Genomic DNA, 20847 nt, shown 5'->3' with positions numbered 1-20847 from the left:
TGGTGACTCTTATCTAGGCCCACAGAGAGAAGGGAATTCTGGGAAATGTGGTTCCAGGTGTCTCCTCGGCACCACAGAAAAGTGGTGGTGATGATGGAAACGGTGGTGATGATGATGATTCGGACAATCAAGTGCATACTTTATAGCTTCAGTCAGTTCAGTCCCTCCATTGTGTCTGACTCTTTGTCACCCCATAGACTACAGCATGCCAGGCTTCCCTGTCCATCACCAACTCCCAGAGCTTGCTCATACTCATTTCCATTGAGTTGGTGGTGCCATCCAACCATCTCATCCTCTGTCATTCTCTTCTCCTGCTTTCAATCTTTCCCAGCATCAAGGTCTTTGCCAATGAGTCAGTTATTTGCATCAGCTGGCCAAATTATTGGAGCTTCAGCTTCAGCATCAGTCCTTTCAGGGAATATTCAGGACTGATCTCCTTTAGGATGGACTGGTTGGATCTCCTTGCAGTCCAAGGGACTTTCAAGAGTCTTCTTCAACACCATAGTTCAAAAGCATCAATTCTTTGGCATTCAGCTTTCTTTATGGCCCAACTCTTACATCCATACACAGCTACTGGAAAAACCATAGCTTTGACTAGATGGACCTTTGTCAGCATAGTAATGTCTCAGCTTTTTAATATGTTGTCTAGGCTGGTCATAGCTTTTCTTCTAAGCATAGTAATGTCTCAGCTTTTTAATATGTTGTCTAGGCTGGTCATAGCTTTTCTTCTAAGCATAGTAATGTCTCAGCTTTTTAATATGTTGTCTAGGCTGGTCATAGCTTTTCTTCTAAGGAGCAAGTGTGTTTTGCTTTCTTTTATGGCTGCAGTCACCATCCGCAGTGATTTTGGAGCCCAAGAAAATAGTTTCTCACTGTTTCCATTGTTTCCCCATCTATTTGTTATGAAGTGATGGGACCAGATGCCATGATCTTCATTTTCTGAATGTTGAGTTTTAAGCCAACATTTTCACTCTCCTCTTTGACTTTCATCAAGAGGCTCATTAGTTCTTCTTTGCTTTCTTCCACAACAGTGGTACCATCTGCATATCTGATGTTATTGATATTTCTCCTGGAAATCTTGATTCCAGCTTGTGCTTCATCCAGCTAGATATTTCGCATGATGTACTCTGCATAGAAGTGAAATAAGCAGGGTGACAATATACAGCCTTGATGTACACCTTTCCCAATTTTGAACCAGACTGTTGTTCCATGTCTGGTTCTAACTGTTGCTTCTTGACCTGCATACAGATTTCTCAGGAGGCAGGAAAGGTGGTCTGGTATTCCCATCTCTTTAAGAATTTTCCACAGTGTGTTGTGATCCACAGTCAAAAGCTTTGGTGCAGTGAATGAAGCAGAAGTAGATGTTTTTCTGGAATTGTCTTGCTTTTTCTATGATCCAGTGGATTGTGGCAATTTGATCTCTGGTTCCTCTGCCTTTTCTAAATCCAGTGAAATCTGGAAGTTCATGGTTCACATACTGTTGAAGCCTAGCTTGGAGAATTTTCAATATTACTTTGCTAGCGTGTGAGATGAGTGCAATTGTGCAGTAGTTTGAACATTCTTTGGCATTGTCTTTCTTTGGGATTGCAATGAACACTGACCTTCTCCAGTCCTGTGGCCACCACTGATTTTTCCAAATTTGCTGCCATATTGAGTGCAGCACTTTTACAGCATCATCTTTTAGGATTTGAAATAGCTCAGCTGGAATTCCATCAGATCCACTAGCTTTGTTCACAGTATACTTCCTAAGACCCACTTGACTTCACATTCCAGGACATCTGGCTCTAGGTGAGTGATCACACCATCGTGGTTATCAGGGTCATGAAGATCTTTTTTGGAGAGTTCTTCTGAGTATTCTTGCCACCTTTTATAGCATAGCCTCAGCAAAAAGCATTAGAGTGCCAGAAAGGATTTTTAAACCATATAGTGGTAATTGGCACAGACACACTACAGTGTGTAACATAGACAACTTGCACAAACCTAGTGTATAGAACAAGGAACTCTACTCAACGTCCTGTGTCAGCCCCTGTGGGAATGAAACCGAAAGAAGAGCGCTACATGTATGTTCATTCCTCCCTTCCCCAGTCCCCGACAACCTCTGATCCACCTCCTGTCTCTGAGTTTGGCTATTCTAGGTACCATGTATAAGTGGAATTACACAAGATTTGTCCTTTTGTCTGGCTTGTTTCACTTAGCATGGTGTTGTTGAGATCCATCCACGTTTGTAGCACGTACCAGAATTCACTCCCTTTTAAGGCTAAATAACATTCCCTTCTATATATGTATATAGCATATTTTGTTTAACTGTTCCTGTTCATCTGTTGAATGGACACAAGTTATGCAGTCATCGACCTACTTGCCCAGGAACCTGGGAAACATCTGGATTCCTTCCTCTCCACCTCTTTCATCCAACCAGTCAGTAGGTACTGTCAGTTCACTACTTCAATTCCTTCAAATATATTGTCTCCTACCAACCCTCACTGCCATGCCTGAGTTCAGAGAGTTCATCATCTCTCAGGTTACTCAAAACAGCCTCTAAACAGTCTCCTCGCCTTCTGTCTTCCAGGCTTCCAGAGTGATCTTTCCATCACGTAACCTACAGTGACCGCTTGCACAAGACCCTTCATAACCAGCTCCTGTTCTCCTTACCCTTTCTGCCCCATTCCATGCTGTTCTGAGCTATCAGAGATAAACACCTGGGTTCCAATTCTGGCTGCACCTTTAACTGGGTGATGATGGACACTCATTTAATATCCCTAAACCTTAGCTCCTTAATCAATTGAAAAAATGAATTCAATCACTCAGTTTTATGTATTATGTGCTGTGACAAACATAATAGGAGAACATGGAGATGAATTAGACAAAGTCCCTGTCCTCAGAGAAATCTCATATATGTCAGCAAATCATTGCACAGTAGGATAGTAAGTGCTATACTCCAGGAATATACAAAACGTTCCATGGTTAGTATGGAATCATCTGTCTCCAGAGATGGGTGAGGGCAGAATAGGGCATTTAGAGTGATATTGGAGCTGTGCAGCAGCGCCTACTCTTGTCCTCCTGAAAGCATTTTTCTCTCCTTCCTGAATAATACAACTCTTTCCCAGCTGGAAATACAGCCATCCAGAATAAAGACTACATTTCCCATTCTCCTTTTCAGCTAAGTATAGCCACGTGACTATGTTCTGACCAATGGGATGTCATTAAACAATTTCTGGGATGTGTCTTTAAAGGGAGGGAACATGTCCTTCCTGCTGGCTGGGAAGTAGACTTGATGGCTGGAGCTGAAGCAGTTGAAACTTGGACATGAGCTTTTGTTGAGGATGATAATGCAACAAGACAGAAGGAGGCTTAGTTGGTCTATGTTTTACATGAGAGACAATAGAAGTCCATTTTGTTTAAACTATTAATTTTCTCCTTCTTTTGGTCATTTGCAGCTGAGCCTAACATTAACTAATACAAACTAACACTGAAAAAAATGAATATAAGTTCACCAAGGGATATTTCAAACAGAAGGAACGGCAGGTGCAAATGCTTAGTGTCCTGAAAAAGGTGGCATGCTCAGGGAATGCCAAGGGTTTGTGTGGCAGAAAAGGCTGGAAGTGGGTTGGGAACAGCCACAGCAGAGTAGACTGAATAGGTTGGATTGTGGCAGGGAGACCTGCCGGGGGCTACGAATGTGGTCCAGGTGAGAGGCGAGTGGGGCCGTGATGCAACCAGTGGTGGAAATGGAGGAGAGGAGATCAAGATACATTTACAGGGCTTCCACGGTGGCTCAGTAGTAAAGAATCTGCCTGCCAATGCAGTAGACATGGGTTTGAACCCTGGTCTGAGAGGATCCCAAATGCTACGGAGCAGCTAAAGCTTGTGAGCCCCATCAAGAGAAACCACCGCAATGAACAGCTCATGCACCACAACTCGAGAGTAGCCCCTGCTCGCTGCAACTAGAGAAAAGCCTGCACACAGCAACAAAGATCCAGTACAAGGATAAACAGATAAAAAAAAAAAAAAGGTACATTTAGAAGTAAAAGTCAGGAGTTTATGAATGTATGTGTTTAAGTACATGGAGTGGGCATTCACCAGAGGAAGTCTGGGCTTTTTGGTTTCTCTTCCTCAGAGGCCCCGTAGGTAGGGTTCAGCCTTTCCCCACAGGGAGAATCCTCTTCCTGCTCCCACTATTTGGGCCCAATGTCCCCTGGCCCAGATGCCTCTCACTACATCTAACTCCCCCAGCTTGTTTCAGGATTATTTTATAAAGTGGGAGGTGGGTGGGTTTTCAAGCCTACTGATGCTGGCTCTTCCCAGGCTATCTGAGTAGCTCCCGGTAGAGCTGTCAAGGGCTGCTCAATTTCAGGCTGGCAGCTAGACACTGTCCCTGTCTGTCTGGGGACACAGTGCTTCTGGGCAGTTGAGTAAAAGCAGGGCCCTCAGCAACAAACAGGCTTGTCTCTATCGGTGAGCCAGCCAGCAGGTCTGCAGGAAGGTTGGAGGTCGTGGGTTTAGCGGGAACTGCATGAGGAATTCAGGCCCACTCTGTGTAAAACCTTCCAGGAAGCATTTTTCTACTGGGGAAACACACAGATACTAGGGCACTTCTTAACCCCCTGCTGCTGCTGCTAAGTCGCTTCAGTCATGTCCAACTCTGTGTGACCCCATAGATGGAAGCCCACCAGGCTCCCCCATCCCTGGGATTATCCAGGCAAGAACACTGGAGTGGGTTGCCATTTCCTTCTCCAATGCATGAAAGTGAAAAGTGAAAGTGAAGTCGCTCAGTTATGTCCGACTCTTCGCGATCCCATGGTCTGCAGCCCACCAGGCTCCTCCATCCATGGGACTTTCCAGGTGTACTGGAGTGGGTTGCCATTGCCTTCTCCTCTTAACCCCCTAGGTGCCAGAAAAGGGACGTAAGCATGGGGAGGCAGCTGAGGTCATCCCTCTTTGAACCTCCACGTGGTATTTACTCAGAGCGAGTGTTGCCAGAGGCCCAGGCCCTGGACTATAAAGCGGAATGTCTGCTCTCTGTGCCCAGAACTGAGCAGGTGAGCAGCCGGGGCAGAGGAATGTGGGTCGGCTTCCCAAGGGAGGAGATTGAGCAGAGCTGGGGGTGGGGTCTAAGAACTAAGGACCTCCTCTTGGAGCACTGTGGCAGAATTTCTTCTTTCCTCCACCCCCCAACCTCTGTTTTCCCAACAGTGAAATGGGGACAGGAATAAGTGAGCAGGGGAATGGGGGCAGAAGTGGCTGACGGAGCTGCTCCTGGGGTCTGGGGGCAGTGGACGGGAGGGAAATTTACTAAGCAGTTTGAGCTCTACACTCCATATGATCTGATGAGATGAAAAAGGAGCATCCCACCCCAACCCAGGAAGACATCCTTTCCCTGGCAGCCATGTTCAACTAGGTCAGTCCTTTTGAGCCCTGACAGCTTGTGCTCCCTACACCCCAGGGAAGGGTTAACAGATTTGGGGGCAGTCCCCAAGAGGTGTCCCCTGAGAGGTGTCCCTTCTTTGCCTCTTCAGTTGCGTCAGGCCTCCATTCACCTTTCTTCTCAGAGAACACCATGGCAAGCGTGGCTGCAGTTCTGACCTGGGCTCTGGCCCTCCTCTCGGGTGAGTCTCCAACACTGACTTCTCCGTGGAGGCGTGGGTGGGCTGTTCTCCCTGGAGGTGTGGGTGGACTGAGGGGTTCCTCCACGGGAAGCCAGCCCCTGTTCACCCCCTCCCTCTTCACAGTACTTGCAGCCACAGAAGCACGGAAAGGCTTCTGGGACTACTTCAGCCAAAGCAGTGGGGACAAAGGCAAGGTGGAGCAGCAGCAGAAGCTGGCACGAGAGCCCCCGTGAGTGGCTAGGGCAAGGGGTGCAGAAGGGAAAAGACCCCAGAGGGTGGGATGGCTGCTGCCGCCCCATTCCTCAACCTCCCAATACTCCCTGGGAAGAGAACATGCCTGCTAAGTCGCTTCAGTCATTTCCGACTCTTTGCGACCCTATGGGCCATAGCCCACCAGGCTCTTCTGTCCATGGGATTCTCCAGGCAAGAATACTGGAGAGGGTTGCCGTGCCCTCCGCCAGGGGATCTTCCCCATCCAGGGATCGAACCCGCGTCTTTTACATCTCCTACAGTGGCAGGAGGGTTCTTTACCACTAGCGCCACCTGGGAAGAGAACAAAGCAGTGCTAGTTCTGCCGGCTATCCTGGCGGTCCTGAGCTGTTTGGCACCCTCTGCCGGCAGCCGCCTCTGATTTCTCTAAATCTGCTGCCTTCATGCCTGCTGGAACCTGGGACCAGGGAGCAGGGGAAGGGACTCCCCGTTGCAGCTTCCAGAACGAAAGGAATATGTGAGAGTCCAGGTGCCTCTGTGCACAAGGAATTGAGCAGTGTTGATCAGGATGTGTGTTGTCCAGATCATTGTTGATCTGTGCCACATTTGTAATTCCTGCCTTAGGAGTCGCTGTTGGCTTGGGGCCTCCGCCCTGCATTCCTGGTTTCCCCAGAGGATCAGTGAGAGATGTCTTTGGAGCAGAGGTGAGTGGGCTAGCAGACTGAAGGCTCGATTGTCTGTCCCCTCCCCCCAGGAGCCTGAAAGACAGACTTGAGCCAGACCTCAGCGATATGGACAAGTTCCTGGAAAAGTTGGGCCCTCTGAACGGGCAGGGGAGGGAGGCTCCCGGGTTCCCAGGCGACCCGGTGGGCATGTGGCAGCAGCTGCAGGAGGAGCTGGAGGAGGTGCGGGCGCGTCTGGAGCCCTACATGGCGGAGGTGCATGAGCGCGTGAGCTGGAACCTGGAGGGGCTGCGGCGGCAGTTGCAGCCCTACACGGTGGAGCTGATGGAGCAGGTGGCCCTGCGCGTGCACGAGCTGCAGGAGCAGTTGCGCGTGGTCGGAGAGGGCACCAAGGCCCAGTTGCTGGGGGGCGTGGACGAGGCGCGGGGTCTGCTGCAGGAGCTGCAGAACCGCGTGGCGCACCACACCGGCCGCGTCAAGGCGCTCTTCCACCCCTACGCTGAGCGCCTGGTGTCCGGCATCGGGCACCACGTGCAGGAGCTGCACCGCAGCGTGGCGCCGCACGCCATCGCCAGCCCTGCGCGCCTCAGCCGCTGCGTGCAGATGCTCTCGCGCAAGCTCATGCTCAAGGCCAAGGCCCTGCACGAGCGCATCCAGCAGAACCTAGACCAGCTGCGCGAGGAGCTCAGCGCCTTTGCTGGCGCCCGCGCTGACGATGCGGAGGAAGTAGCTCAACCCGATCCCCAGGTGCTGTCCCAGGAGGTGCGCCAACGACTCCAGGCTTTCCGCCACGACACCTTCCGGCAGATTGCCGCCTTCACTCATGCCATTGACCGAGAGACTGAGCAGGTCCAACAGCAGCTGGCGCCGCCTCCGCCAGGCCACAGTGCCTTTGCCCCGGAGTTCCTCCAAGCCGACAGAGGCAAGGCCCGGGGCGAGCTGCAGGCCCGCCTCGACGACCTGTGGGAAGACATCAACTATAGCCTTCGCGACCATAGTCCGGGCCATGGGGGAGAGCCCTGAGGTTCTGCTTGTCCACGCGCTCTGGGGAGCCCGCAATCTGAGCCTCTAACAAGATGCTATGTGCGTGTCAGAGGCCAGTCGGGCAGAGGGTGGAGGGTCCTGCACAGGATAGCTGAGGCCAACCAAAGGGCTGTTATTCTAGGCCTCAGGGCCTCCTGCAATTCCCCCATCCGGATGCATTACATTCACCAGGCTTTGCAAATTCGGCTTCCCGTGCTCATTTGGGAATCCTCCTGAGTTGCTCCATTCTGGGATCGCGAGAGAGGGCAGAAAAGAGACACTCTATGCAGGAGCTCTTGACCTGCAAGCCTGTTGCCATGGTGCTGGAGGCCGGTGTCTCTTTATCCCAGGGTCTGGTTCTGTTCACTCAGGCCACCTGGTGGCCACGACTACAACTGGCCCACAAAGAGCTCTTTTCTCCCCAGCGCTGTCATAACAGCTTCTGCTGGAGGAAGAGAGGGAGAAAGAGAAGGTGATGAGGGGAACCTGTGATGGTGTGTGTGTGTGTCTCTGCTGGCTGATACTGGTGGGGCCAAATGGTGTGGGTTGTGATGGGAGGGAGCTGAGCCTAGCCTGGGTTTCCTGACATAACACTACATCTAAACAGTCCACTGAGCCCTCCAAACTATGGGGGCTTCTTAAACTCTCTGGGGAGCCTACTGTGTGCCCTCCCCATCTCTGGCCCCTCCCTCCTAACTTCCAGGTGGAAGTCTAGACTTCTGACACAAGTGAAATAGATGCTTATTATGATGGAAGCTTATTTGCCTGGTGTGACTCTCATTTGGACTATGTCTGAAAGCAGTGGCCTCACCATTATCACCAAAGCACCCCATCACCCCCTCCAGTCCCTCGCTACTCTTTCTCATTGATCGCCTCCCAGTCCAGCTTTGTTGGAGGGCTGCTGCTCTGCCTGGGCTGACAGCTGTTTGTGCCTGGGCTAGAGACCCTTTGGGCTTCCCAGGTGATGCTAGTGGTAAAGAACCTGCCTGTTAATGCAGAAGACTCGAGAGATGTGGGTTCGATCCTTGGGTCAGGAAGATCCCCTGGAGAAGGAAACAGCAACCCGCTCCAGTATTCTTGCCTGGGAAATCCCATGCAAAAATGGGAGGAGCCTGGCGAGCTACAGTCCTTGAGGTCACAGAGAGTTGGATGCAACTGAGCACACTGGAAATCCTTCCTTTGCACCTGCATGGTTCACCCATCTGCTTATCGCAGGACAGTGTGCATAAGATACAGGCTCCTAAGGTGGTCTGTCTTTGTTGTCCCTGCTGTTCCAGATTTTGAATGGCCTCTTTTTTGACAATGTCTCTTTTTATGACTGACAATCTTCTCAACTGATGACCCTCAAAATCTTACATCCCTCACCTCCACCATTCCCTATGTACAGATTCACCACTTGGGAGCAACCCAGCACCTTATATCTCCCTGGGAAATTGAGGGAGGGTGAAGCGGAAGGAAGAGGAGAGGGTAAGCACACCCAGTCCTGTACCCTTGGAACGTCCTGGGCAGCATTCTTCCTGGGCAGCTCAGCCTGCCTGGCACAGGGTTCTCACCGCCACACTCCCTCACATCATGAACCCCACCTCAGTCTGGCCTCATAAGCCTGCAGATTGGACCTCTCCCATGAGACCCTCGATTTAGCAACTGAACTGGGGGAAACATGCCCAGGAAAAGTTTACCCCCCAAAGAAACCAGGCTGTTAGGAAACCAGGAGGGGGTGAGTCAACTGAGGTCCAATGTGATGGGGATAACGGGGCAGGAGTAAAGGTGAAGGCTGTGTATTTGAGGCTGGAATCTGGGCAGGGGTTTACTTGGACAGAAATAGGGACTGAGAAGAACAGATGGGGAGAGAATGATAAAGGGACTAAGGGAGGGTGATCTAGAGCTGATGCAGCATGTGGCCCAAAGGTGCATCCAAGCAAATCCAGGCCGGAGTGCACCTCCTCGGGGATACCTATGGATGGCCAGGCCCCTTGTGGTCAAGGCTCTTGTAGTTAGACTTGTGGACCAATAGTTACAACCCACTCCAGTATTCTTGCCTGGGAAATCCCATGGATGGAGGAGCCTGGTAGGCTGCCGTCCATGGGGTCGTGAAGAGTCGGACACCACTGAGCAACTTCACTTTCACTTTTCACTTTCATGCATCGGAGAAGGCAATGGCAACCCACTCGAGCGTTCTTGCCTGGAGAATCCCAGGGGCGGCGGAGCCTGGTGGGCTGCTGTCTATGGGGTCGCACAGAGTCGGACACGACTGAAGTGACTTAGCAGCAGTTAGAACCCTGTGCTACGGAGCTATTACAAAGGATCAGTAAAACTGCCCTGTGTCTGAGAGGACGCCCTGAGGGCAGTGACGCCGGAATTGAGGTGGAGGCAAAGCCTGGACCCGGCTGGCTTCGCAAGTCAGGACCGAATTACCCGGCAACTGGGAAACCATGCCAGATACGTCTCCGAGAGGAGTCCGCGGCCTCTTTAAGAAGGGGCGGGGCGGGAGGGTGTGGGAGTAGCTGGCGGAAGTGCAGGAGGAAGGGGTGGGGCCAAGAGTGGGAGGCAAAAGCCGGAAGTTGAGTCCTGATCTTCGCGTGGTGATGTCGGCCGGTGGTGCTGTGGAGCCTGGGCTCCCGGCGGCGGCTGCCGCTCCCTCGCCCGCCCCGGCTCGGGATCCCGGGCCGGGGCACTTGTTCCGGCCTATCAGTGCTGAGGACGAGGAGCAGCAGCCCACTGAGATCGAGTCGCTGTGCATGAACTGCTACCGCAATGTGAGGCAGGGGTGCGGCCGCGCGCCTCTGGAGGGTTGGGCAGAGGCGGGGAGGAGCGGGGGTCGGCGATCCTGCCAGGCTGGCCCAACTGAGGACCTGGACGCGAGGCACGCTTGGGGCGCAGTAGATCGGGGGTTGGGAGTTTCATTGGTACTCTCCTTAACTGTTTTCTGCTTCCTCAGGGCATGACGCGCCTCCTGCTCACCAAGATCCCCTTCTTCAGAGAAATAATCGTGAGCTCCTTTTGCTGCGAGCACTGTGGCTGGAACAACACGGAGATCCAGTCTGCGGGCAGGATCCAGGACCAGGGAGTGCGCTACACTTTGACTGTCAGGGCTCAGGAGGTGAGAGGGGCCCAGGGCAGTTACCCTGGTGTGCTGGAGAAAGCTTGGGGACTGGAGTCGGAGCTTCGGTCCAGGTGGTCGGACCTCGAATGAATCCACTTAAGTGTCCAAGCCTCAGTTTCCTCCTTTGTAAAATGGCGTTGGTGCCATCATCTGCGCAGGTGCAGTAAGACTTGTGAACATTCGTTGTAAGGTATCAAATGAAGCAGTAGTATCAGAAGGTATCAAATGAGCTGTAGTTTATGAATAATACTCTAACCAGTTGGGTAGCTGGTTCACATCAAGGTGCAATTCCACAGGAGCAGTCTGGACTGCTCCCAGTGGGGAGAGGAAAGAAGACAGCTGGGCTGGGGGCTCCTGTATTGTTGACTTCTGTGAACTGAAGGTTTTTCTTTCTGCCCAGGACATGGACAGAGAAGTAGTGAAGACTGACTCTGCCACCACAAGGATCCCAGAGCTGGATTTTGAAATTCCTGCCTTCAGCCAGAAAGGAGGTATATTTAAGATTAGAGTGTTTGCGCTGTTCATGCCTGACCTGAATCTTACTGTCTTGCAAAACTCTTGGTGCCAGGTGTAGTGGCTTATGTATGGATTTGGCCACATCCTTGTGATCTTCATTGGTTTTACCTAAGCAGAGGGCTTAGATAAAGTAGCTTAACATAGTACATAGTGATAGTAACACTGTGACATACTTATTACAGAATTGTCTGTAATAATCACTCTTAACTAGAGGTAAATGGAACTTTGTTCTCTGCCTCCTTGATTTTATAGGTGAAGTCAAGGCCCAGACAGTTCAGTGAACTGCCCAGGGTCACACAGGCACTTGATGGCAAAGTGAAGCCTGACCTGTCTTTTGTTCTTATTCACCAGCTCTGACCACTGTTGAAGGATTGATCAGCCGCGCTATCTCTGGCCTGGAGCAGGATCAGCCCACTCGAAGGGTGAGCTGGGGTTTTCTCATTGCAGCAGCTCAGGGAATAATTTCTTCTGTACACTTGTTCACCTTCCCATGTGGCTGAACTGTCTCTGACTGAATGTTGGAGAACTTTGAGGGGAAGCGACTGGTGATGCGATAGCTGCCTGGATGTTACATATGTTGTACCACTGTCGTTTCCACTTCCCCTCCTCCACTGTACATTGAAGCCTCTTCTCAGACAGACACTGTACCGTACCTCTGAAGAGCCTTTCCTAATACCCTTGGGTCTATCTCTGCTTCCTGAGTGCCCCATTGTGTCTAATATTTATTATGACATTTTATATATACATATATATATGAAATAATATAATTATAAGTTTAGTCATCTGTCTTCTTAAGTGGACAGATAAGTCTCTGGTGTTTTTTAACCAGAGCCCCACGAAAGGGTTCTCGTTTATTTACTGTTGTCAGTTACCTGGCACAGATGCCTGGACTAAATAGCTGAAGGAGTGAGAAAAGGAGACTTGTCTGGCACCACCCATAAACTTCAAACTTATTTGCTACTTTTATTAGTTTATTTTTTAAATTAATTAAATTTTGGCTGCACTGGGTTTTCACTGCTGCGCGTGGGCTTTTTCTCTAGTCGTGGCAAGTGGGGGCTCCTCTTCGTTGTGGTACACAGGCTTGTCATTGCAATGATTTCTCTTGTCGCGGAGCACAGGCTCTAGGTGTGTGGGCTTAGTTGCTCCACAGCATGTGGAATCTTCCCAGGCCAGAGACTGAACCCATGTCCTGTGCATTGGCAGGCGGATTCCTATCCTCTGTACCCCCAGGGAAGTCCTTATTTACTGCTTCTTATTGTGAAGCCTGAGTGTGTTCTCAGTTACACTAAGATGGGTCGTGACTTCTTGTTGGAAGTGATGGGGGCATAAGGTCTATCCCCAGGGCTGATCTTCTACTCTGTGTTCCTGTCAGGTGAACGAAGAAGCTGTGGCTGAAAGAATTGATGAATTCATTGGCAAACTGAAAGAACTAAAGCAAGTGGCCTCTCCTTTCACATTAGTGAGTATTGAGGGACTCCAGGTGCCCCAAACTTAGGGGAGGAGAGACCAATAAGACTGTCTGAGATTTTCCCGTGGTGCCTTAGTGTTAGATGGAGGATAGTAGGTGATTTCTTGTTGTAACTGCTCTCTCTTTACCCATGTTAGATCATTGATGATCCCTCAGGGAACAGCTTTGTGGAAAACCCACATGCTCCCCGGAAAGATGACGCCCTGGTGATCACACACTATAATCGGACTCTGCAGCAGGAGGAGATGCTGGGGCTCCAGGTGAGTGCGTTGAAGAAGCGAAGAATGCTCTGGAATTACCTTGCACTCTAGGTTACTTACTACTTGGAAGGAAAGTTATGACCAACCTTGATAGTATATTAAAAAGCAGAGACATTACTTTGCCAACAAAGGTCCGACTAGTCAAGGCTATGGTTTTTCCCGTGGTCATGTATGGATGTGAGAGTTGGACTGTGAAGAAAGCTGAGTGCCGAAGAATTGATGCTTTTGAACTGTGGTGTTGGAGAAGACTCTTGAGAGTCCCTTGGACTGCAAGGAGATCCAACCAGTCCATTCTAAGTGAGATCGATCCTGGGTGTTCATTGGAAGGACTGATGCTAAAGCTGAAACTCCAGTACCTTGGCCACCTCATGCGACGAGTTGACTCACTGGAAAAGACTCTGATGCTGGGAAAGGTTGGGGGTGGGAGGAGAAGGGGATGACCGAGAATGAGATGGTTGGATGGCATCACCGACTCTGTGGACATGAGTTTGAGTGAACTCTGGGAGTTGGTGATGGATAGGGAGGCCTGGCGTGCTGTGATTCATGGGGTCGCGGAGAGTCGGACACGACTGAGCGACTGAGCTGAACTGAACTGAACTGGGTTACTTGGCGTCAGCTCTGTCCTTCCCTTGACCAGGGCTTTGCTCTCTGACTTCCTTGTTAAACCCACAAGGTGGCAGGTGACATAAGTAAGCCAGAGCATCTTCTCTCACCTCCAGGGGAGGCTGAGGTCCGTGTGCCAACATTTGATTTGCGTCTCTTCTACTTTAGGCAGAGGCACCAGAAGAGAAGCCGGAAGAGGAAGATATCAGAAATGAAGTGAGTCACGTTGGCTCTCATGGAGGAAGGAGTGGTGGGCTGAGGCTGACTCCGCTCAGTGTCTCTTCCTGAGCAGCAGCATGGGTGGCCACCAGCGCACAGTAGAATTCTTTAGCCTGAGCAGGGCTCACCCGCCTGGGAGGGCTCACCCTGCATCCGTGTTGTGTTCCAGGTACTCCAGTTCAACACAAATTGCCCAGAATGCAATGCTCCAGCCCAGACCAACATGAAGCTAGTTCGTATCTTTCATCAGGCCGTTGGGTTGCTCTTCATCTGACTCGGGCATGAACATTATATTCAGTCTGGAAAATATTTCCTTCAAGGAAAGCATATGCTTTATTCTGAGTGATGAGGAGGATGTTGCTTTTGATGAGACTGTGCACTTTGGCTTTTGGGTTCAAAGAGAAAATTAGGCCGTGGTCTCTAGGCTCTTGTGTGTGGTCTGAGCCATGTTGTCAAATATTGATGAGCGCGGTTCACTGTGGGTGGTGACCTTGCCCTCTTCTGGGGGCTTGTCTGAGGTAGGCTTGTGATCTGTTTGCTGCAGTCCTGGGACCAGCATCTGTTTGTGTGGGAGGTTTGGGTTTGTTCTTTCCCAGAGGGTGGTCTTGCTCTCCTGGAAGCAGATTTCCTTAATTCCCTCTTCCAGAAATCCCTCACTTTAAGGAGGTTATCATCATGGCTACCAACTGCGAGAACTGCGGCCATCGGACCAATGAGGTGGGTGGGCTTCGTCATTTGGGAAGAAGCCTAACTTGAGGGTAACCCCTATTGAACTTTCTTCCTTTCTAAAGCTGCTTAGGGTGAGGAGCTCTTGAAGCAACTAGAAATTAGCTTAGAGGAGAAAAGTTAGAAATAACATAACTTGTTGAAGACATTCAGAGTTAATTATATGGAAGAGAGAGACCCATTTTTTGACTTACCTCTCAGAGGGGTGAAAGTACAGGGAGGCAGATTTTGGCTTAATAATTCTGGGCCTGTCTGAAGATAGAGCGGTCTGCCTTGGAGGGTTGTAAATTCCCTTTTCCTGGGTGTATTCAAGCATAAATTTTAAATTCTTAAACCAGAAAAACTATAAAGGGAATCTACCCATTAGATGCAGCTAAAAGTCCCTTTCAACCTCGAGTCATTTCTTTCAAGGTGAATTCAGTTTCTTGGCAATGTGGGGTACGTTTTGGCAGGCTGCTGGTGCTAGGCACTCTGCTCCTGGCCCGCTCAGTTTGATTTCAGCATGGGTGACTGCTGCCATTGTGAGTATAGAAGGCACTGTCCTTGGAAGCCAGTAGTGGGCCTGAGTGGAGGTCCAAGCCTTTATCCCCTCCCCCTCTCCAGACTCCCTGCCCTAGGTGAGGATGGCGTCTCCTCTGCTGCTGCTGACACTGTTACCATCTGTGCAGGTGAAATCTGGAGGAGCTGTGGAGCCCTTGGGCACCAGGATCACCTTCCACATCACCGATCCCTCAGATATGACCAGAGATCTGCTCAAGGTGACAGCCTGCATGGGGAGGTGACTCTCTTTCACACATGGCTCTGTGTCAAGGGGAAATTTGTCTTCTCCCAATCATGTCCTGGGGTTGTGAGGTACCTCCTTACTCCCTTGGGTTTGAGGGTCCCTGAGTAGAGTTAATCGATGGTTGGAAGTGCAGATTCAGAAGGTGACCCAGGAGCGCTTTCTGATGCATGGCAGCCTTTTGCCTCTAGTGTCTGTAAGGGCCCTTGTTTCTGGACTCTTAATGACAGGATGCCTGCCAGCTTGGAGCCATGACTCAGAATGTCCCCTTTCAAAGTTGGCTTCAGGAGTGAGTCTGGCTTTAATTGGAGATTCAGAGAAAACTGGGACAGCTGACTTTGTCCCCAGACTGTTACTGGTAGTATTAATTTGGCAGGAGGATGCTGGTTAGCTTTCTCCAGGGGCTCCTGATTTAAAGCCTAATTTGATCTCTCACCTTGCAGTCTGAGACATGCAGTGTGGAAATCCCAGAGCTGGAATTTGAACTGGGAATGGCTGTTCTTGGGGGCAAGTTCACCACTCTGGAGGGGATGCTGAAAGACATCCGGGAACTGGTGAGTCCTCTGAGGATAGTGCATGGAGCTTCACAGTGTAGCTGAGGGGGAACAGGCTCGGAGGCCTCAAAGGTCCTGGGTTTTGGAGCTGATAACCGAGGTTTCTTTATTTTTAAGCTGATTTGAGTTAAACATTATTTTGGATTATGACATTCAGTTCAGTTCAGTTCAGTCGCTCAGTTGTGTTCGACTCTTTGTGACCTGCCAGGCCTGTTTGTCCATCACCAACTCCCGGAGTTCACTCAAACTCATGTCCATCGAGTCGCTGATGCCATCCAGCCATCTCATTCTCTGTCGTCCCCGTCTCCTCCCACCCCCAATCCCTCCCAGCATCAGAGTCTTTTCCAGTGAGTCAACTCGTCGCATGAGGTGGCCAAAGTATTGGAGTTTCAGCTTTAGCATCAGTCCTTCCAATGAACACCCAGGACTGATCTCCTTTAGAATGGACTGGTTGGATCTCCTTGCAGTCCAAGGGACTCTCAAGAGTCTTCTCCAATACCACAGTTCAAAAGCATCAATTCTTCGGCGCTCAGCTTTCTTCACAGTCCAACTCTCACATCCATACATGACCAGTGGAAAAACCATAGCCTTGACTAGACGGACGTTTGTTGGCAAAGTAATGTCTCTGCTTTTTAATATACTATTTAGGTTGGTCATAACTTTCCTTCCAAGGAGTAAGCGTCTTTTAATTTAGTTTATGGAAAGTTTAGAGTGGAAAATCTCAGGCCTGACTCTGGGCTGATACAGACATTTTTTGGTTTTGAGTAAGTCATTCATTTCACTGTAAGATGGGGGGACGAGGGTCCTTTTAGTACCTGAAACTCCTGAACATACATGTATATGCATGTATTGACTTAACCCATATATTTGTTCTCTTAGTGAATCATTTCACTTAATTGATTCTCAGTTGTTAGGTATTTTGTCTTTGTAATTGAACTTTACTTTGTGCTTCTTCAAACAAGGACTAGAGTTCGTATTTAAGAACCTTTCTATAGCTTTTGTTTCATGTCGCCCATTATCACTTTGGCAGATTAATCCACACAGTCTTAGGAGTGACTGCCTAGGTCAAAAGGTGGTGTAGAATAAATAGATACCAAACCTCCCCAATGGGCATCCCTTGTCTCCACCCCTCTCCTGCCTTCCCCGCCTCCATCAGGTTTATGGTTAAACCTAACAAACAGTGAGCCAGTATTCTAGCAATTTGGATGCCATTTATTGCAGGTAACCAAGAACCCTTTCACACTGGGTGACAGCTCCAGTCCTGGCCAGACGGAGAAACTGCAGGAGTTTAGTCAGAAGTTGGACCAGGTGAGAGGACTCTGGCTGGTCAGTGTTTACGGTCCTGGGGTTCCAGCGAACAAATGGGAGGCTATATACACCTTCTTGCCACATAAAAATATCTAACATGTCGAGAATTCTTCTGTTTTCGATATCCCACGCCATCTCCTTTCTTGGTTTTCTCCCTTTTTTTGATAGAGCATCTTTTCCAGTAGCATCATGAGACAGTGCATGGGAAGTAGAATTCCTGGGATTTTGCATGACTGAAACTTTCTTTATTCTGCTCTTGTACAAGCTGAATGGCTGGGGATAGAATTCTGGGTGGAAATAATTTTTTATCAGAATTTCTTAAGTCTTCCAATTTGCTGCTAATGTCTTCCAGTTTCTCAGTTTGGCTGTTGAGAGATTGGAAGGCATTCTGCTTCCTGATCTTTTGTTTGTGACCTATCTTATGATTCCTTTCTGTCTCCTGTGATGTGAAATTTCAGAATGTGCTTTGTTGTGGGTCAGTTTTCAACCACTGTTGCTAAGCACTTGGTGGGTTCTTTAAATCTGGAAAGTCATGTGGCTTCTAGGGAGCTTGGAAAGAATGCTGTGTTGCTGCTTCTCTGTTTTCTCTTTCTGAAATCTCTGTTTTGGATGTTAGACTGACTTGTCTGGTTGTAATTTTTTTTTTTTTGTCCTATTTTTGTTTTTTTGTGTTTGCTCTACTGTCAGAGAGTAATTTTCCAGCCCTTTAATTGAGTTTTTCATTTCCACTGACATTTTGATTTTCCAAGTGTTTTTTTTTCATCTTTCAATACTTTCTGCCTGCTTTTTTTTTTAAATAGCATCCTGTTGTATTAAGGATGTAGTATTTTTTTCTCTTTGAGAATATTAATATTTTTTTCTTATGTTTAATTTTCCTTGCATAGGTTCCATTTCCTCGTAAGTTTTTTTTTTTTTTTCTTCCCATTTGATTTCTGTCTTTCAGTGTTAGGGGCTTTTGCTCAGATGTCTGGTAATCACTGGTTGTCTATTTAAAAGTAGAGGACTACCACCTGAGTGGCGTGAGTCTTGTTGACATTGGGTCATTGGAAGGGATTCAGCTTAGCCATTTTGTTGAGGTGACTCCAATGCTTGAGTTGTTAAGTGTTTCCTCTTGGGCTGGTCAGATTCCCAACAGTGTGTGTTCCATTTCCTGGCCTGAGGGTGAAGGTGTGGCTGGCAGTGTTCTAAGAGCCCAGTGTGGGAACAGGACTGGGGGTGTGTGTTTCCAATAAGGCTACATTCACTTAACTTCTTGTTCTGGATTCCTTCTGCTCTACCCTCCACTGGGTCAGTGTCCCCCAGGCCATAGTGCTCTGTGCTCACTTCTCCACAGCGTCTGCTCTTGGGATGGAGGAAGGGCAATTGTTGATCTGTTTGGGGTGAGAGAGGAGATAGGGATGCTTCTTACATAACTGTCAAAGCCTCTTATTTTAGATCCTCTCCACTCCACTTCTAGAGGTACCTTCATTTCACTAGTTCTTAAAACTTTGGGGGATTCTGCAGTGTAAATTAGGTTGCTTGTAAATTAGGCTGGCAGACACAGCTCTTTCCTGTAAGGAGCTATGTAAGATTTATATGATCATGCTGAATTCTATCTCCTTTAGATCCTCGAGGGTGTTTTGAAGGTTCACTTTATTATGGATGATCCAGCAGGAAACAGCTACTTGCAGGTACAGTAGACTTTCCCTGGTGTTTCATAGAGATGTCTTTTCTGACCTTCCTTAAATACATATCAGTTCTCCAGAAACTGAGACACTCAATTCTAAATGAACTGCTTTTTATCAGGGAAACTTTTAGCAGAAATTGGAACATAAGGGAGGAAGGGGGTAGGTAGAAGGGACTGTGTGTCAAGAGGAAAAAAAGGAGACTCCCAGGTTCCTTCTTCCTCTAGTCTAGCTGGAGTTGCAGCTCTCAGTACAACATGGAGTTTTCATTTTGTAAATCTGGCTGTAGAGTGAGGAGAAATGGTGCCTTGTCCAGAGGCCAAGATGGGAAACTTTAAGCTGACAAGGGAGATACTCTGGTGATTGATGGTAACTTTAACATTTACTGAGTAGTTATTATGGATCAGGCAAAACTTTTCTACGATTGCTCCACAATTAAGAGTATGCTACCTTCTTTGTAAGAAGATGCAGATAGAAAGTTTTTCTCCCTGCAGTCCCACTCCTAGCCCATGTGAGCTCTGTTGCTGTCCATGAGTTGAGCCTAGCTGTTGGGTGTTGAAGGCCCTTCGAAACAATGAAGGGAATTCCCTGGTGGTCCAGTGGTTAGCACTTTGTGCTTCCATTGCAGGGGTGCATGGATTCAGTCCGTAGTTGTGGAACTAAGATCTTGCATGCCGCTTGGCAAAAAAAAGAATTAAAACTCATTAAGGTCTTGATAAAATGGAAATTCGGAAGTTGCCAGGGGGAAGTGGTATGGTACGATGGCAGAGGCACTGATGATCTGTCTTTGGCTTTGTAGAATGTGTATGCACCTGAAGATGATCCTGAGATGAAGGTAGAGCATTATAAGCGCACATTTGACCAAAACGAGGAGCTGGGGCTCAACGACATGAAGACAGAGGGCTATGAGACAGGGCTGCCTGCCCAGCGGTAGCAGTGGCGGTTCCTGGCCAGCCTTCAGCGCTACTCAGATGACGGGGTTATTTATTGCTTTTGGAAAAGGCTGGAGTAGCCCCCCTAGCAGGCGTTGCCTGTGCAGGGAGGACACCTGGTCTAAGTCGGAGATCTGGGCACACACTGAACAGTCTTGATGGAAATACAAACCTCTTGGGTTACTTGACCTTACTTTGAAGCATTTGAATTGGCTTGGAAAGAAACCCAGAAATGAACCATTGGGCATGTCATTGTCACTTTTTTCCTTTCAAGTCTTTACCCTCCCTCCACACAGTGCTCTCACGTAGGGCTGGAACTCGGAAGAGTTGGGAGAAGGTGGAAGATTCTACATCTGGAGTTTGGGAGTTGGGTTGGGTAATAAAATACTGACTTTCAACAGAAAGAGTCTTCTGAGGGGAGGGAGTCTAGGACAGGTGAAGAAGTTCTCATTAAAATGATGGCACTGGCCTCTGAATTCACTGTGTCTTTGATATGCTGGTAGAATTCAACCTCCTGAAGAAAATTTTCTCTCGTGGAGCAACTGTAACTTGGGGAGTGGAGCTGGCATTTCATTCACTCCTTCAGTAGATGTTTGAGTGCTTGCTTTGTGCCAGGTACATCACAGAACTGAAGAAAATAAAGCTCTGCTTTCACGGAGCTTCAGGTGTAGTGGGGAGAGTTGACAGAGTGGGTGGGGGTTGTCAGAGCCAACAAGAACAGTGTCAGATGATTCACCATGTTACAGAGGAATGTCAAGCAGGGAAGGCAGGGCATTTGCCTTATTAGATGGAACTGCAGAGAAAGAGCCAACCAGGGGTTGAATCCATGCCCCTCTTTGGCCATGCCACTGGTTTTGAATTCATTTGATCCTTGAGCCCTGTGAGGTAGGCTTAAGACCTGAGCTTGGTCTTGTCAGGATAAGGTTTGGTAATGAGTAGAATGGTTAGAGGTAGAACTGAAGACAGAAATGGGCAGGAGGTGATGGGGTTGAGAGGACTCTACTGGTAACATTCCTGGAGCAGAACTGTGAGACTTTCCCAATGCCTACTGACACTAGGGAGGATGCTGGGCTGTGGAGTTCAGCTTGAGATAATGTTAAAGTGAACTAGATGCCAAGGTGGTGTTGTGAATGGACCTGTGGGGCCTTCCAGCTCGTGATGCCCTATCAATCCAGTGCCCCCTTCTCACAGGCC

General features: G+C 49.0%; 2 protein-coding genes across 2 annotated transcripts; both read left to right on the top strand.

Annotated features, from left to right (window-relative positions):
- Window positions 1-5524: 5524 nt before the first annotated feature.
- On the top strand, window positions 5525-7519 carry APOA5 (apolipoprotein A5). Its single transcript, XM_055422487.2, has 3 exons — window positions 5525-5603; window positions 5727-5832; window positions 6568-7519. The coding sequence occupies exons 1-3, from the start codon at window positions 5555-5557 to the stop codon at window positions 7517-7519; spliced, it is 1107 nt and encodes a 368-aa protein (XP_055278462.1). The 5' UTR covers window positions 5525-5554.
- A 2546-nt stretch (window positions 7520-10065) lies between these two features.
- On the top strand, window positions 10066-20129 carry ZPR1 (ZPR1 zinc finger). The gene is made up of 14 exons (XM_088842948.1): window positions 10066-10275; window positions 10458-10619; window positions 11023-11113; window positions 11490-11560; window positions 12511-12597; window positions 12744-12866; window positions 13638-13685; window positions 13858-13924; window positions 14335-14405; window positions 15083-15172; window positions 15639-15749; window positions 16971-17057; window positions 18662-18727; window positions 19521-20129. Exons 1-14 carry the CDS (start codon window positions 10105-10107, stop codon window positions 19653-19655), a joined length of 1380 nt encoding a protein of 459 aa, XP_088699074.1. The 5' UTR covers window positions 10066-10104; the 3' UTR covers window positions 19656-20129.
- The last annotated feature ends 718 nt before the right edge of the window (window positions 20130-20847 follow it).

Source organism: Moschus berezovskii, chromosome 14 (genome assembly GCF_049115385.1).
Source record: "Moschus berezovskii isolate FMDL1 chromosome 14, NW_MosBer_1.0, whole genome shotgun sequence".
Taxonomy (NCBI): domain Eukaryota; kingdom Metazoa; phylum Chordata; class Mammalia; order Artiodactyla; family Moschidae; genus Moschus; species Moschus berezovskii.
This window is presented reverse-complemented; position numbering and strand designations above follow the sequence as displayed.

Bases quoted from the DNA above. Each gene is read 5' to 3' on its own strand.
- APOA5 (XM_055422487.2), top strand. From the start codon at position 5,555: ATGGCAAGCGTGGCTGCAGTTCTGACCTGGGCTCTGGCCCTCCTCTCG. The intron at 5,604-5,726 runs GTGAGTCTCCAA...CCCTCTTCACAG, and splicing joins GGCTCTGGCCCTCCTCTCGG to TACTTGCAGCCACAGAAGCA. The intron at 5,833-6,567 runs GTGAGTGGCTAG...CCCTCCCCCCAG, and splicing joins AAGCTGGCACGAGAGCCCCC to GAGCCTGAAAGACAGACTTG.
- ZPR1 (XM_088842948.1), top strand. From the start codon at position 10,105: ATGTCGGCCGGTGGTGCTGTGGAGCCTGGGCTCCCGGCGGCGGCTGCC. The intron at 11,114-11,489 runs GTATATTTAAGA...CTTATTCACCAG, and splicing joins TGCCTTCAGCCAGAAAGGAG to CTCTGACCACTGTTGAAGGA. The intron at 12,867-13,637 runs GTGAGTGCGTTG...CTTCTACTTTAG, and splicing joins AGGAGATGCTGGGGCTCCAG to GCAGAGGCACCAGAAGAGAA.